The sequence below is a fragment of the Plecotus auritus genome, assembly GCF_963455305.1.
Source record: "Plecotus auritus genome assembly, chromosome: 2".
In the NCBI taxonomy this organism is placed as follows: Eukaryota; Metazoa; Chordata; class Mammalia; order Chiroptera; family Vespertilionidae; genus Plecotus; species Plecotus auritus.
In genome coordinates, this window is record NC_137771.1 from 229,742,449 (window position 1) to 229,758,023 (window position 15,575).

Here is a 15,575-nt window from a genome sequence, read left to right on the forward strand (position 1 = left end):
GGCCGACGCTCTATCCACTGAGCCAAACCGGTCAGGGCGCATCTTACCTTTTATTATACAGGGTAGGCACAGCCATGGACACGGGCAATAGGTGGTGAAGACCTGGGGAACAGGTAGGGGCCGGGAGGAGGTGAGCAAAGGAGGAGACATCTGTAATACGATCAACAATAAAAAATATAAATAAAATAAATAAATAAAATTTTTTAAAATTCAGAAACGGCAGAGAGCAGGAGGAAAATGCCATCAGCGCTCACACAGACCCGCGGAGTCTAATATAACCCAGAACAACCCCAGCGTGCGGCCCAGGCGGGCGTGGCTCAGTGGATGGAGCTTCGGCCTGCAGACGGAAGGGTCCCGGGTTCGATTCCAGTCAAAAGCAAAGGCCCGGATTTCGGGCTCGATCCCCCGTGGGGGGGCGTGCAGGAGGCAGCCGGTCCATGATTCTCTCTCATCATGGATGTTTCTATCTCTCTCCCTCTCTGTTCCTCTCCAAAATCAATACAAATATATATTTTTTAAAAAAAACCATTGCGCTGAGAAGAGAAGAAATGGAAGCGATAGATACATGTTAGACTGGGCAGGTGACAGTCACACCGGAGGCCTGGCCACCAGGATGGGCGTCCCGTGGGAGCACATGTGCGGATGCTGCACCGAGGAGCTCATAGAACGCGAGGAGGAGCTGGAGGGGCTGCTGTCTAACGTCTCAAGTACCCGCGTTCCTTCAGGGACCACCACATAGCCGAGGGAGGCCCACAGGTGAGAGAGGTCAAAACAGAACGGCTGCCACCAATGGGACAGGACTAGCCGGTATCGGGGAGGCCGTGGAGAAAAAGGAACCTCATTCATTACAGTGGAAACATGAACGGGAACAGCCACCGTGGGGAAGGGGGAGGGGTTCCCTAGGAAGTAAAATAAAACGAAATTATATGCATTTCTTTAATAATTTTAAAAAAAAACATTTAAACAATGCACGGTGCTTCCAGTAAGAGGCAGCGAGGAGGAAAATTAAACCAAGATGCAATCGTCGGAAATGGGGTTGGCTTTCTGAGATTTAACGGGAAGGCGCCCGCGTGTCGTATCGGGGAGACCTGAACGGCAATCCCCGCGGGAGGGCGGGCTGAGGAGAAATGAGCACGTTGTGATGGCCGCGGGTTTCCTTTTTAACTGTTAAAAGGCAATTCCTGGTCCCTAACACCAGTCCTTGAGGTTCCTGTGCACTTTTTTAATCATTCCAGACGCACCGAGTGCGACTGAGGGGGTTGCGGAGAACAGTGGTCATTAAAACACTGAGCAAACGCCAGCCTTGTGCAAACTGAACACGTTGTCACCCGCGGAGCCCCCCGCCCCCCCGCGCTGACACTTCGGGGTCACGCCTTAGGGGCCCCCTGACCTCCGGGCTCTCACATGGAGTCCCTGTCCTCGTGAAACTGACTCTGCGAGCTTCATATGTGGGTGTAACATTGCAAATGTACGGACTGCCACTGACGTGTTTATTTTAAAACCACACGGAGTGGCCAGATGATGGTGATCTCTGAACGCATAATTATCTGGCTACTCAGTGTGTGTGTGTGTGTGTGTGTGTGTGTGTGTGTGTGTGTATACTAGAGGCCCAGTGCACGAAATTCATGCATGCGGGGAGGGGGGGTAGGGGGTGGGGTGTGTCCCTCAGCTCAGCCTGCACCCCCCTCTCCAATCTGGGATCCCTCTCACAATCCAGGACTGCTGGCTCCCAACCGCTCGCCTGCCTGCCTGCCTGCCTGCCTGCCTGATTGCCCCTAACCGCTTCTGCCTGCCAGCCTGATCACCCCCTAACCACTCCCCTGCCAGCCTGATTGATGCCTAGCTGCTCCCCAGCCTGCCCGATTGCCCCTAACTGCCCTCCCCTGCAGGCCTGGTTGCTCCCAACTGCCCTCCCCTGCAGGCCTGGTTGTCCCTAACTGCCCTCCCCTGCTGGCCTGGTTGTCCCTAACTGCCCTCCCCTGCTGGCCTGATCGCCAACAACTGCCCTCCCCTGTTGGCCATCTTGTGGTGGCCATCTTGTGTGTTGGAGTGATGGTCAATTTGCATATTACCTCTATTATATAGGAGATATATATATTAGAGACCCGGTGCATGAATTTGTGCATGGGTGGGGTCCGGCCATCCTGGCCAGGGGGAGGGGACATGGGCGGTTGGCCAGCCTGCCTGCTGGTCAAACTCCTGGTCGAGGGGACAATTTGCATATTAGCCTTTTATTCTATAGGATACACACTGAGTGGCCAGATTGTTATGTGTTCAGAGATCACCATCATCTGGCCACTCCGTGTAGAGACCCGATGCATGAATTCGTGCACAGGTGGGGCCCCTCAGCCTGGCCAGAGATCAAGGCCTATGGGAGGGAGGGCCAGCTGGCTGGGGGGAGGGGCCGTGGGAGGTTGGCTGTGGGAGCACACTGACCACCAGGGGGCAGCTCCTGCGTTGAGCGTCTGGTGGTCAGTGCGCGTCATAGCGACTGGTTGACCGGTCGTTCCGGTCGTTCGGTCATAACAGTCGCTTAGGCTTCTATATATATAGATGGTTCACTTTATGGTATATCAATTTTTTAAAAAGGAAGCTCTAGTCCTGGCTGGTGTGGCTCAGGGGCTAGAGCATCGGGCTGCGGGCTGAAGGGTCCTGGGTTTGATTCTGGTCAAGGGCACCTGCCTGGGTTGTGGGCTCGATCCCCAGTAGGAGGCGTCAGGAGGCAGCCGATCCATGATTCTCTCATTGTTGATGTTTCTCTCTCTCTCTTCCTCTCCCTTCCTCTCTGAAATCAGTAAAAAAGCAAACACATTTTTTAAAAAATATATTTTATTGATATTCTACAGAGAGGAAGGGAGAGGGATAGAGAGCTAGAAACATCCATCAGCTGCCTCCTGCACACCTCCCACCGGGGATGTGCCCGCAACCAAGGTACATGCCCTTGACCGGAATCGAACCCGGGACCCTTCAGTCCGCAGGCCGACGCTCTATCCACTGAGCCACACCGGTTTCGGCAGCAAACACATTTTTTTAAAAAAGGAAGTCTAAAACCAGACTCAGTTCAAATGTGGAGTCCGTCATGTGGCCGTCTGCTTTCTCGTTCGTCGCTTCCTCATTTGCATAAGAGCAGCCTCATCGCCCCAGGCCGCCACCGGTACTGAGCGCATTCACACGTGTACCAGCCCTAGGACAGCGCCTGGCGTGGGCGATGTGCACACCACGGACGTCCACCAGCGTAAGGACACGCCCGCCTTGTTTACAAGCAAAGGGAACCAGCTGGGGAAGGAGCGGCCTGTGCTGGGATGGCTTGTAGGTCCGGAAGGGGCCGTGGACAGCAGTCGCACCCGCCAGGCACGAGCCCGGTGCCCGCAGGGCCAGTGTGAGTACCACCCGGGTCTCCCCACATCCCCTCCTTGCTCGGGGGGGGGCCTTCCTATGTTTGGAAGCCGCGAAACACCGACTCTGGTTCGGCCCCTCATGCCGACTGAGTTTCTCTCCAGGCGTCCTCAAACGACGGCCCGCGGGCCAAAGGCGGCCCGCCGAGGACATGGATCCGGCCCGCTGGGTGCCGCTGCCTGTCCTGCTTAGCAGCCGACGCGTCCCGGGCCCGCAGTGCGCATAGGAATTTGTTCATAGTGTTTTTTTTAAACTATAGTCCGGCCCTCCCACGGTCTGAGGGGCAGGGAACCGGCCCCCTGTTTAAAAAGTCTGAGGACCCCTGCTCTACACGCTCAGGCTATCACACGGGGGCGTACGTGTGGGGATGGGTGAGACGCGTGGGGTTTCGTCCGGGGACTCACCACAGGGGCTTTCAGAGGGGCGTTTGCAAACGGGCCGACGTTAGCACCTAGCTCCCCGTGAGACAGCTCAGGTGAGCGGGGCCCCGTGCGGCCACACGCAAGGCGAAGGGGAGCCCCTGCCCCCAACAGCCTGTCCCTGGCGCTGGAGGACGCACCGGCAAGATGCTGGCCCCGCTCGGCCCGAGACAGTGCGTGGCGCCGGACGAACGTCCAAGGGCGACAGGAAACACGAGCTGGCCGGGGCTGGCGCTCTCGGTGAAACCAAGGAGAAAACGGGCTCGTGGGTTGGTTGCCTCTTACGAACACGCCCCCGTGAACCAGCTGCCCCTCTGAGAGCCAGACACACACTTGCCGGGGGCCGGGGCGCCGGGCCCAGCCGTCTGCCGTCACTGAGCTTGTAATAAAGGGGACAAACCATCAGAGGCCATGGTGAGCGTGCGGGCCTGTGGGGTTGCTGGGCAGCTCATGTAGGTCCCACGGCGGGATGGATGGAGAGAGGCGAGAGGCCAGGGAGGCACCATGAAGAGTCTCTCGTCATCGGCCAGATGGGAGCTCGCGGGGACTTGGGCGGGAGCAAGGGCCCCGCCAGGTGACTGTCCTTGAGGATCAGCTGCATCTGCCCTGCAGGCTCCCTGTGGCTGGTGCACCTGGAGGGGGCTCTGGCGCCATCTAGCGGACGAATCCCGGGACGTGGCTGCAGGAACACCCCTCAACCTGTACAACTTCCACACACACCTCTGGGGCCCCCAGAGGCCAAAGGCCTGAGGCCGAGCACCAGAGGCAGGGGCAGGGGCAGCAGCGAGGCTCAGAGAAGCGGCCGGGAGGCGTGGGGTGCAGGGCACGCCGGCCGTGCATGAAAACCCACTGGGCGTGGAGAAAAAGTGGGGGACGATGAGAACGATGCAGGTCTCCCCCGTTAACAGCAGGATGGGAGGAGATCGCACGTCGAGACGAGGAGGTTTGGAAGAGGCCCTGGCGGGGCAGCGATGGGCACAGGATCGGGAGTTGGACGCGTCGAGGCAGAAACGGCAAACAGCGTTGGCTTCGTGAGTCTGGGCTTCGGAGACAAGTTCTGAGCAAAAATAAAATTGGGGGCTCGGTGGCTGACAGGTGTTTCACCTCTTCGACGCACACCCCATCGCTTAGCAAAAGTACGTGTGGATGGAACATGGATCTGAGCCCCGGCCGGGATGGTTCAGTAGACACATCGGCGGCCTGCGGGCTGAAGCGTCCCGGGTTCGAGTCCCATCAAGGGCACGTATCTCAGGTGCAGGCTCCCAGCATGCGGGAGGCAACCGATGGAGGTGTCTCCCTCACATCGGTGTTTCTCTCTCTCTCCTTCTCCTTTCCGCGCTCTCTAAAAATCAACGGAAAAAATATCCTCCGGTGAGGATAAAAAAATGTAAAACAAATGTACTCGAGAACGGAAGATTCTAAACCTAAAGGCATTTTTCTTTTTATATGTATATATATATATATTATTGCTTTTTTACAGAGAGGAAGGGAGAGGGATAGAGACTTAGAAACATCGATGAGAGAGAAACATCGATCAGCTGCCTCCTGCACGCCCCCTACTGGGGATGTGCCTGCAACCAAGGTACATGCCCTTGACTGGAATTGAACCTGGGACCCTTGAGTCCGCAGGCCGACGCTCCATCCCCTGAGCCACACCGGTCAGGGCAAGGCATTTTTCTTTTCATCTATTCGTCCTCTGAAAATCAGGTGACTTTAAAGGGATTCGTACCCGGGTGAGGTCACCAGCGCTCAGAGGACCCGCAGGCTGCCTGCGACCGTCCCGCGTGACGGGGAGGCCTGGGGTCAGGAGAGAGGCCGGCACGCGTGTAGTCCGGCCTTTTTATTCTTAAGAGGCTCCGTGAACCACGTGAACCAAGAGCTGCGAACACAGTCGCTTCGGGCGAATGAAATAACGAGGTGGCCAAAACCGGTTTGGCTCAGTGGATAGAGCGTCAGCCTGCGGACTGAAGGGTCCCGGGTTCGATTCCGGTCAAGGGCATGTACCTTGGTTGCGGGCACATCCCCAGTGGGAGGTGTGCAGGAGGCAGCTGATCGATGTTTCTCTCTCATCGATGTTTCTAGCTCTCTATCCCTCTCCCTTCCTCTCTGTAAAATATCAATAAAATATATTTAAAAAAAAGTATTAAAAAAAGAAATAACGAGGTGCTGAGATGTACGACAGCCCCGTTCTTGTGAGAAACACGAGAGTAATCACAGCACCGCTGACCCCTCTCGGGGACCCGGCCGTGAGCCCTGCGGAGGGAAGCCTTTTAACGAGGAAGCACACGTCCGCGTTCAGTTCTGCCGTATCTCACGGAAGACACAGGAACTGAAGTGGTCCACGCACTCTGTTGCTGTTGCTGTTGTTTGAATCCTCCTCCGAGGGTATTTTCCCATAGATTTTTCAGGGCGCGTGGGAGAGAGAGGCAAAGACAGAGAGACATCCACGTGAGAGAATCACAATGCTTGGTTGCCTCCTGCACGCGCCCCGACCAGGGCCCCCACGCCCAGGTAGGATCCTGCCACCGAGGCACCTGCCCTGGGCCGGCATCGAACCCGGGACCTTTCCCTCTGCAGGCCGATGCTCTCCGCTGGGGCGAGGATTCAGAAAAACAAAAAAAAGACACAAAACTCTGGCTGGTGACTGACTGGTGGCCAAGTTGTGGAGAGCTACTCCTCACAGCCACGCCTTCCCAGCAGGGGACGGGGTCCCGCGCCTTCCGTCCAGAACACGTGGCCACTCCAGCGGCAAAGGGTCCTAAGGCAGCCGTGGGCAAACTACGGCCCGCGGGCCGGATCCGGCTGTTCTATCCGGTTCTCTTGCTCTCCCCTCCGCTCCTTTACTTTGAATTTATATTAGTTCACACAAACACGCCATCCATGCTTTTGTTCCGGCCCTCCGGTCCAGTTTAAGAACCCATTGTGGCCCTCGAGTCAAAAACTTTGCCCACCCCTGGTCCTAAGGCCTCGCGACATCTCACTGCCCTGCTTTTCGTCCAGAAATGGGGCGCCCACGTCCACTCACATTCGGTGGCTAAACACAGGCGCCTGCTTACGCAGAACTCAAAGGGACCGGCGTCCACGTGCCCGAAGGAGGGAATGGATGGACGTACGCACCACCGTCCCCGCCACGGGGAGGTAAAGGGGTTTGACCGGCTGCACGCCCAGACGAGGTGACACCAGGACGCCGACGCACTTTGTTTAAGAGCTGACCCAGTTCCGGGTTCTGTGGCCCCCAGGCCCAGCCACGCGAGGTTTACTATCTACTGGCCCTGGAGGCATCAAGGGGAAAAAAAAGACAACGGAATAGGCTTAACCCAAATCTTTCGGTTTAAAAAATAAATCCTCTAACAAGTTTTATATTTAGCCTCGTGTTCAGAAATACGTACGAATCCCCTAAGAACTGGCCAGTCTTTGAGGTTTGGCGTTTCACCCCCTTATCGAGGCCTTCCCAAACTCCTAAACGAGATTAAGTTCCTCTTTTCCCTCTCACTCAGAGTGCTGTTGGTTTGTTTTTTTTGTTTGTTTGTTTTTTGCAAACTCATCCCACTTCTCTAATACCTAAGTTTCAGGATGGTGGCCACCCTCATTCCAATGATGGCACCCACCTTCCTGCTGGGTGCAGGGCTGGGTACAGGGTCTCCCAGGAAGCAGGCGCTCACGTACGCACGGAATAAACCACGGAATAAATGATGGGTACGCAGAGCGTCTGCCTCTTTTCTGAAGCAGGTCACACCTGTTAACACTTTCCCGACGCAGAAATGCTCCCCCAAACAAGGTGAGATTACGCTTCTCCAACTTCCATGGAATGTAACTTTTCTTATTTTTTCTCATTTAACTAACAGGACCGAGACCGGCTGCTATGACACACACTGACCACCAGGGGCAGACGCTCAATGAGGATGTCCCACTGACGGCTAGCGGGCCTAAGCCATCAGTCAGACATCCCCTGAGGCTCCCGGACTGCGAGAGGATGCAGGCTGGGCTGAGAGACCCCACTGGTGCACGAATTCATGCACCGGGCCTCTAATATATATATATATATATGTTTTTATTGCTTTCAGAGAGAGGACAGGAGAGGAAGAGAAAGAAACATCAATGATGAGAGAGAATCATGGATCGGCTGCCTCCTACACGCCCCCTACAGGGGATCAACCCCCCAACCCGGGCATGTGCCCTGACAGGGAATTGAACCGTGACCTCCTGGTTCATGGGTCCATGCTCAACCACTGAGCCACACAAGCTGAGCTTTCTTTTAACCCAAGAACTCCTCCAATCTCTAAAGATAACCAACAGGTGCCCCTTAAATCTTCTTGGTCTCCTCAACCCTTACATAGGTGCACCCCTAAATGCAGAACAACCCTCCTCTCTGTGGATTTTCTGTTTTGTCAGCTCTCTCCCAGAGTATCCAGAACTGGATGCCATACGTGAGGGAGGAGCTGATACCTGAGGGATGAGCTGATACCTGAGGGATAAGCTGACACCTGGGGAGAAGCTGATAGCTGAGAGAGGAGCTGACACCTGAGGGATGAGCTGATACCTGGGGAGGAGCTGATACCTGGGGAGAAGCTGATACCTGGGGAGGAGCTGATACCTGGGGAGGAGCTGATACCTGAGGGATGAGCTGATACCTGAGGGATAAGCTGACACCTGGGGAGGAGCTGATACCTGGGGAGGAGCTGATACCTGAGGGATGAGCTGATACCTGGGGAGGAGCTGACACCTGGGGAGGAGCTGATACCTGAGGGATGAGCTGATACCTGGGGAGGAGCTGATACCTGGGGAGGAGCTGATACCTGAGGGATAATCTGATAGCTGAGAGAGGAGCTGATACCTGAGGGATGAGCTGATACCTGAGGGAGGAGCTGATACCTGGGGAGGAGCTGATACCTGAGGGAGGAGCTGATACCTGAGGGAGGAGCTGATACCTGGGGAGGAGCTGATACCTGGGGATGAGCTGATACCTGGGGGAGGAGCTGATACCTGGGGAGGAGCTGATACCTGAGGGATAAGCTGATAGCTGAGAGAGGAGCTGATACCTGAGGGATAAGCTGACACCTGGGGAGAAGCTGACACCTGGGGAGGAGCTGATACCTGGGGAGGAGCTGATACCTGAGGGATGAGCTGATACCTGGGGAGGAGCTGATACCTGAGGGATAAGCTGATAGCTGAGGGATGAGCTGACACCTGGGGAGGAGCTGATACCTAAGGGATGAGCTGATACCTGGGGAGGAGCTGACACCTGGGGAGGAGCTGATACCTGAGGGAGGAGCTGATACCTGAGGGAGGAGCTGATACCTGGGGAGGAGCTGATACCTGGGGAGGAGCTGATACCTGAGGGATGAACTGATACCTGGGGAGAAGCTGATACCTAAGGGATGAACTGATACCTGGGGAGGAGCTGATACCTGAGGGATGAACTGATACCTGAGGGAGGAGCTGATACCTGAGGGATGAGCTGATACCTGGGGAGGAGCTGATAGCTGAGGGAGGAGCTGATACCTGAGGGATGAGCTGATAGCTGAGGGAGGAGCTGATACCTGAGGGATGAGCTGACACCTGAGGGAGGAGCTGATACCTGAGGGAGGAGCTGATACCTGGGGAGGAGCTGATACCTGGGGAGGAGCTGACACCTGAGGGAGGAGCTGATACCTGGGGAGGAGCTGATACCTGGGGAGGAGCTGATACCTGAGGGAGGAGCTGATACCTGAGGGAGGAGCTGATACCTGGGGAGGAGCTGATACCTGGGGAGGAGCTGACACCTGAGGGAGGAGCTGATACCTGGGGAGGAGCTGATACCTGAGGGAGGAGCTGATACCTGGGGAGGAGCTGATACCTGAGGGAGGAGCTGATACCTGGGGAGGAGCTGATACCTGGGGAGGAGCTGACACCTGAGGGAGGAGCTGATACCTGGGGAGGAGCTGATACCTGGGGAGGAGCTGATACCTGAGGGAGGAGCTGATACCTGGGGAGGAGCTGATACCTGAGGGAGGAGCTGATACCTGGGGAGGAGCTGATACCTGGGGAGGAGCTGATACCTGAGGGATGAACTGATACCTGGGGAGAAGCTGACACCTGGGGAGGAGCTGATACCTAAGGGATGAACTGATACCTGAGGGAGGAGCTGATACCTGAGGGATGAGCTGATAGCTGAGGGAGGAGCTGATACCTGAGGGATGAGCTGACACCTGAGGGATGAGCTGATACCTGGGGAGGAGCTGATACCTGGGGAGGAGCTGATACCTGGGGAGGAGCTGATACCTGAGGGATGAGCTGACACCTGAGGGAGGAGCTGATACCTGGGGAGGAGCTGATACCTGGGGAGGAGCTGATACCTGGGGAGGAGCTGACACCTGAGGGAGGAGCTGATACCTGGGGAGGAGCTGATACCTGGGGAGGAGCTGATACCTGAGGGAGGAGCTGATACCTGAGGGATGAACTGTTACCTGAGGAGGAGCTGATACCTGAGGGATAAGCTGACACCTGGGGATGGGTGATGGGACTCCATCACTGGGGTTATCACCTGCCTTGGAGGGTGGACGGTGCATGTTCCCACTATTAAGTCTTAGGAAAAGTCCCTGTCTGGTCCCACACTGGGTAGTCATCGGATGGATGGATGGATGGATGGATGGACGGACGGACGGAGGGACAGTTGCATCGCAGATTTAGTTGTAACCGTTTCCCTTCGAGGCTCATGTATGTGTGGACACGTTTTGGTTTTCCTGATGGACTGAAATGTGGGTCCTTCTGCACCTTCTTGCTGAGGAAACCCCTGGACTTGGATGCAGACCCTGCAGGCGGGTCTGGACCGCGCGGAGCTCCGAGGAAATGAAGCAGACTAGGAGCGGCTGTGATTTCCCCCGGGAAGCGTCCTCGTCCTTCCGCAGAGACGCGGCCTCCAAACCCACATTCAGAAATAGCGTCTTCCAGGGCCACCCCAGGGAGAGGGCGACCCGGGAAGGAGCGAGGCCAGAGCCGGTCCCCGCCACGTGGGCCCGCGGACCGGCTTACTGGAAACTGTCCGGGTCCGGGGTTCCGGTGTGGGGGGCGGGGTCCGGGTCCGGTCCGGGTCCAAATGGAGGCAGTGCCCTGAAACCTGAACCAGGTGCCTCCTCCTGCTCATCCTGGCCATTCCTGGAGCAGAGGCACCAGCAGGGGTCTCCATCCAGGGACGGGCGGCACCCCAGTTGCAGGCGCCCAGGACCCCACCGGCGCGGGGACGTCACCCGCGAGCCCCGCCCCTCGCCGCTCCGCTCTCGAGTTTCCCCATAAATGCAGCTCCAAGTTGGGGGCTCAGGAGGCTGGGGGTGCAGGAGGCTGTGCGCGCCTGTGTGCGCGGGTCCCTGGGCCGGAAGGCGGGGCGGGGGAGCCAGCGGCTGGGACCCCACTCACCTGCTGGAGCGCCCCGCGCCTCCCCCCCCCCCCCCCCCGACCCCGCCGCCTCTCCGCGTCCCGCCGCAGCACCCACGGGGCCCTCGCTGCCCGGCGCGCGGCCGCAACTTTCCTCCGGCGCCGGCGCCTGGCTCTGGGCTGGGGAGCGGGAGGCGCCAACCCGCAGGCCGGTGACCGAAGTCGGGGTGCACGGCGATGGGCTAGCGCCCAGGCCAGAGGCGGGCGCCCGTGGTCCCCCGGAGCCCCCGCCCCCCACGCTGCCCTCGCGTCCCCGCTCCCCACGCGCCCCCCCCCCCGCGATCCCCACGCGCTGGCTCCCGCTCCGACCGCGGGCAGCGCGGGGCGCAGACGCCCAGCCTCGCGGAGCCCCCGGAGCATGAGGCGGCCCCGGCCCGGCCCCGCTGCGCGTCGCGCGTGAACCGAGCGGCTGGGAAGATGGGGCCCCGCGTGGCGCCCAGGCAGCCGGGGCTCCGGAGCGGGGACCCCCGCGCGCTGCTCTGTGTCCTGTGCGCGCTGCTCCCGCAGGCGGCCCCGCAGGCGCTGCGCATCGGTGAGTGGGGCCCGGGAAGGCGGGAGGCGCTGGGGGCTGGGAGGGGGCAGGCAGCGCCCCGCGGGTCGGGAAGGGGGAGCCGCCGTGTCCCCGCGTCCTGGCTCCCCGCCGCTGGGCTCCGGTGAGGGGTGGGGTGGGGGGGCGGGGGGGGGCAGGGCCAGGTCTCCTCCCGGCTCCCCGCTCCTCCCTGGGGTCCTGGCTGCAGCCGGGGGCGGGGCGCCCAGAGACGCTCCCCAGGGGCTTTGCTGGCATCTGTCCCCCGCCCCCCCCTCCGCGCGCAGCCCTGGTCGCTGGCCGAGGGTCTGGTCCTCACGGGCGCCTGGATCTGGGTGGAAGAGGGGACCGCAGGGACCTGGGGGTTCCCCTCCAAGTTTTCTCCCTGTGTCGGTCCTGCCATGGGGAGTCTCCAGAGTCCGAGCTTCCCGGCAGCGCAGGCTGAGGTGCCCTGGGCTGAGGGTCCAGGACTCGGAGGGGGTCAGCGGCACCAGCACCTAAGTGCCCTTGTGCTCCCCAATCTGTGTCCTGGGGCCGAGCTGATGGTCTGAATGGGGGACTTGCTGGGTCTGGGCTTCCCTCGAGGGGTGAGGAGAGAGTAGAAGGCTGAGGGGGGGGGGGGGCCGCCGGGGAAGAGAGGGCGGCAGGTGTGGGCACCGGGCAGGTGTGGGCGTCGGGCACCCGCGTGTAGGGACAGACGCAGGTCTGGTCTGCGTGGCCCTGAGGGTGCCGGGAGGCTGTTTGGGTTGAGAAAGCTCTCCAAACTAAACCCCCTCTTCCCTGAGTCTCCGCTCATCCCCCTCCTGACCCCGCCTCCTGTGCTCTTAGAGACAAGCCACAGGGGAGGGTGACCCGGGTCCCCCAGCCTCTCCAGCTCCCCCCTGGGCAGCTCCCAACCACAGGCTCCTGGGACCCGAAGGAATGTGCCGGGACCTAGGGACTGTGCTGGGCCTGCCGGAGTGCCTCTGCTCCGCCCGCCCCTGAGTGGCTGAGATTTCGCAGTCACTCTCCCAGGTCTGATGGGCCATGAGCAAACCTTCAGAGCCCGGTCCTCTGAACGGAAAGAGCGTGCCCCGGTTCTCACAGACGGGATGTGACCGCTGTGAAGGGTGTTTTCTCGGGACAGAAAAGGTCCCGACACAGACTCCACCGCAGACGCCTTTCCTGACGGCGGGGCGCGATGATGTGCGTTTGGTGGGTAATTCTGACGGTTGGGTAATTCGCGGCCTATTAAGAGGGTCCCGACGTATTCCTTTTACGAAAGGGAAAGGGAAAGGAATCCCACTCCTAGCTGAGAGCAGGGGTCCTCCAACGACGGCCCACGGGCCACAGGCGGCCCGCCGAGGACATGGATCCGGCCCGCCGGGGGCCGCTGCCTGTCCTGCTTAGCAGCCGACGCGTCCCGGGCCCGCAGTGCGCATAGGAATTTGTTCATAGTTTTTTTTGTTAAACTATAGTCCGGCCCTCCAATGGTCTGAGGGACAGGGAACTGGCCCCTGTTTAAAAAGTTTGAGGACCCCTAGCTAAGAGCCCTCACCATGGACAGGCTCGAGCCTTGGTTGGTTGGTGGGTTGGTTTGGGAAGCAATCACCCTCAGGGTCTCCGGGAACGAAATTCCTGTGAGCGACCCCACGTCAGTGACCAGCATGGGACCTCGTCCAGGGCTGACGAACTTAGAGGGGGTCTTGCTTGTACCTCACCCGTTTGAAAAGAGGCAACTCCAGACACGGCCAGATGGCGCCTCCGCCCCTCCCTGCGCAGGGCACCTAGGGTGGCGTCCCCTCCCCTGCACCTCGGGTCCGAAGGAGTCCCAGAGGGAGGGAAGGGTGGCGTGGGATGGGTCTGCTCTCCGACGTGATGCTTAGCCAGGCTCCAGGCACCACGCTCATCCACGCAGACACAGTTTTCAACGTGGGAAGAGCCCACCGCGGGGCGTGGACCTTAGAGCAGATGCCAGAGAGAACGAGACGCCCTTTGCCAGCGGGAGCCGAAGGCACGGAGCACGCCGGCCTGGCCCGGCAGACACCCCGCCCGCACACCGAGGACCAGGCTCACTCTTCAGTGGCATTCCAGCGCCATGGAAACCAGCGTTAGGGGAGGGAGGCCTGCCTCTCTGCGGTGTGTTCCGTCCGCTGAGTCCAACACCAAACACAAAAGGTGACCTGAGTTGGGGGACCAAGCGTGTGTGTGTGTGTGTGTGTGTGTGTGTGTGTGTGTGTAGGAAAGGAAAGGGAAGGATTGCTGCATCTTTATCATCTCTTCTCTCTCCTTCCTCTTCCAACAAAGAACCAGCCATTCAACCAGCCAGCGGACCGATAGCGGGGCTGTGACGGCTCCTGTGAGCGTCTTGCAGAGCGCCGTGAGGTGCAGGGAGGGCGGGGCCGGGCACTTGGCCCAGCACTTCTACAGGGAGGGCCCCCACGTGCCTGGACGAGATTCCTCCTCTGCTTTGTTTGCCGGAGTGTCGCTGACACTTCAGCTGCTGAGGACAGTGAATGGAAGGCGTTAGCTCTAAGACCAAGTTCATGTGCCCTGCACACCCTGCACACCCTACACACCCCACACCCTGCACACACTACACACTGCACACCCTGCACACCCTGCACACCCTGCACACCTTACACACCCTGCACACCCTGCACACCTTACACACCCTGCACACCCTGCACACCTTACACACCCTACACACCTTACACACCCTGCACACCCTGCACACCCTACACACCCTGCACACCCTACACACCCTGCACACCCTACACACCCTGCACACTGCACACCGCACACCGCACACCCTGCACACCTTACACACCCTACACACCCTACACACCCTACACACCCTGCACACCGCACACCCTGCACACCTTACACACCATACACACCCTGCACACCCTGCACACCCTACACACCCTACACACCCTGCACACCCTACACACCCTACACACCCTACACACCCTACACACCCTACATACCCTACACACCCTGCACACCTTACACACCCTGCACACCCTACACACCCTGCACACCCTGCACACCCTACACACCCTGCACACCCTACACACCCTACACACCCTACACACCCTGCACACCCTACACACCCTACACACCCTACACACCCTGCACACCCTGCACACCCTACAGACCCTGCACACCTTACACACCCTACACACCCTGCACACCGCACACCCTGCACACCCTGCACACTGCACACCCTGCACACCCTACACACCCTGCACACCCTGCACACCCTGCACACCCTGCACACCCTACACACCCTGCACACCTTACACACCCTGCACACCCTACACACCCTACACACCCTACACACCCTGCACACCCTGCACACCCTGCACACCTTACACACCCTGCACACCCTACACACCCTGCACACCTTACACACCCTGCACACCCTACACACCCTGCACACCCTACACACCCTACACACCCTGCACACCCTACACACCCTGCACACCCTACACACCCTGCACACCCTACACACCCTACACACCCTGCACACCTTACACACCCTGCACACCCTACACACCCTACACACCCTACACACCCTGCACACCCTGCACACCCTGCACACCCTACACACCCTGCACACCCTACACACCCTGCACACCTTACACACCCTACAACCCTACACACCTTACACACCCTACACACCTTACACACCTTACACACCCCACACCCTGCACACCTTACACACCCTACACACCCTGCACACGGCACACCCTGCACACAATGCACACACTACACACCCTGCACACCCTACACACCCTGCACACCCTGCACACCCTACACACCCTACACACCCTACACAC

The 15,575-nt window shown here is 59.2% G+C and overlaps 1 protein-coding gene across 1 annotated transcript in view; it reads left to right on the top strand.

Moving 5' to 3' along the window:
* The first annotated feature begins 11,415 nt into the window (after positions 1-11,415).
* The window catches only part of GRIK1 (glutamate ionotropic receptor kainate type subunit 1), a 149,091-nt gene continuing 144,931 nt past the window's right edge, over positions 11,416-15,575 (top strand). The window contains 1 exon segment of the mRNA XM_080652503.1: positions 11,416-11,757. Within this exon segment, the coding sequence (XP_080508629.1) occupies positions 11,643-11,757 (115 nt within the window). The 5' untranslated portion in view covers positions 11,416-11,642.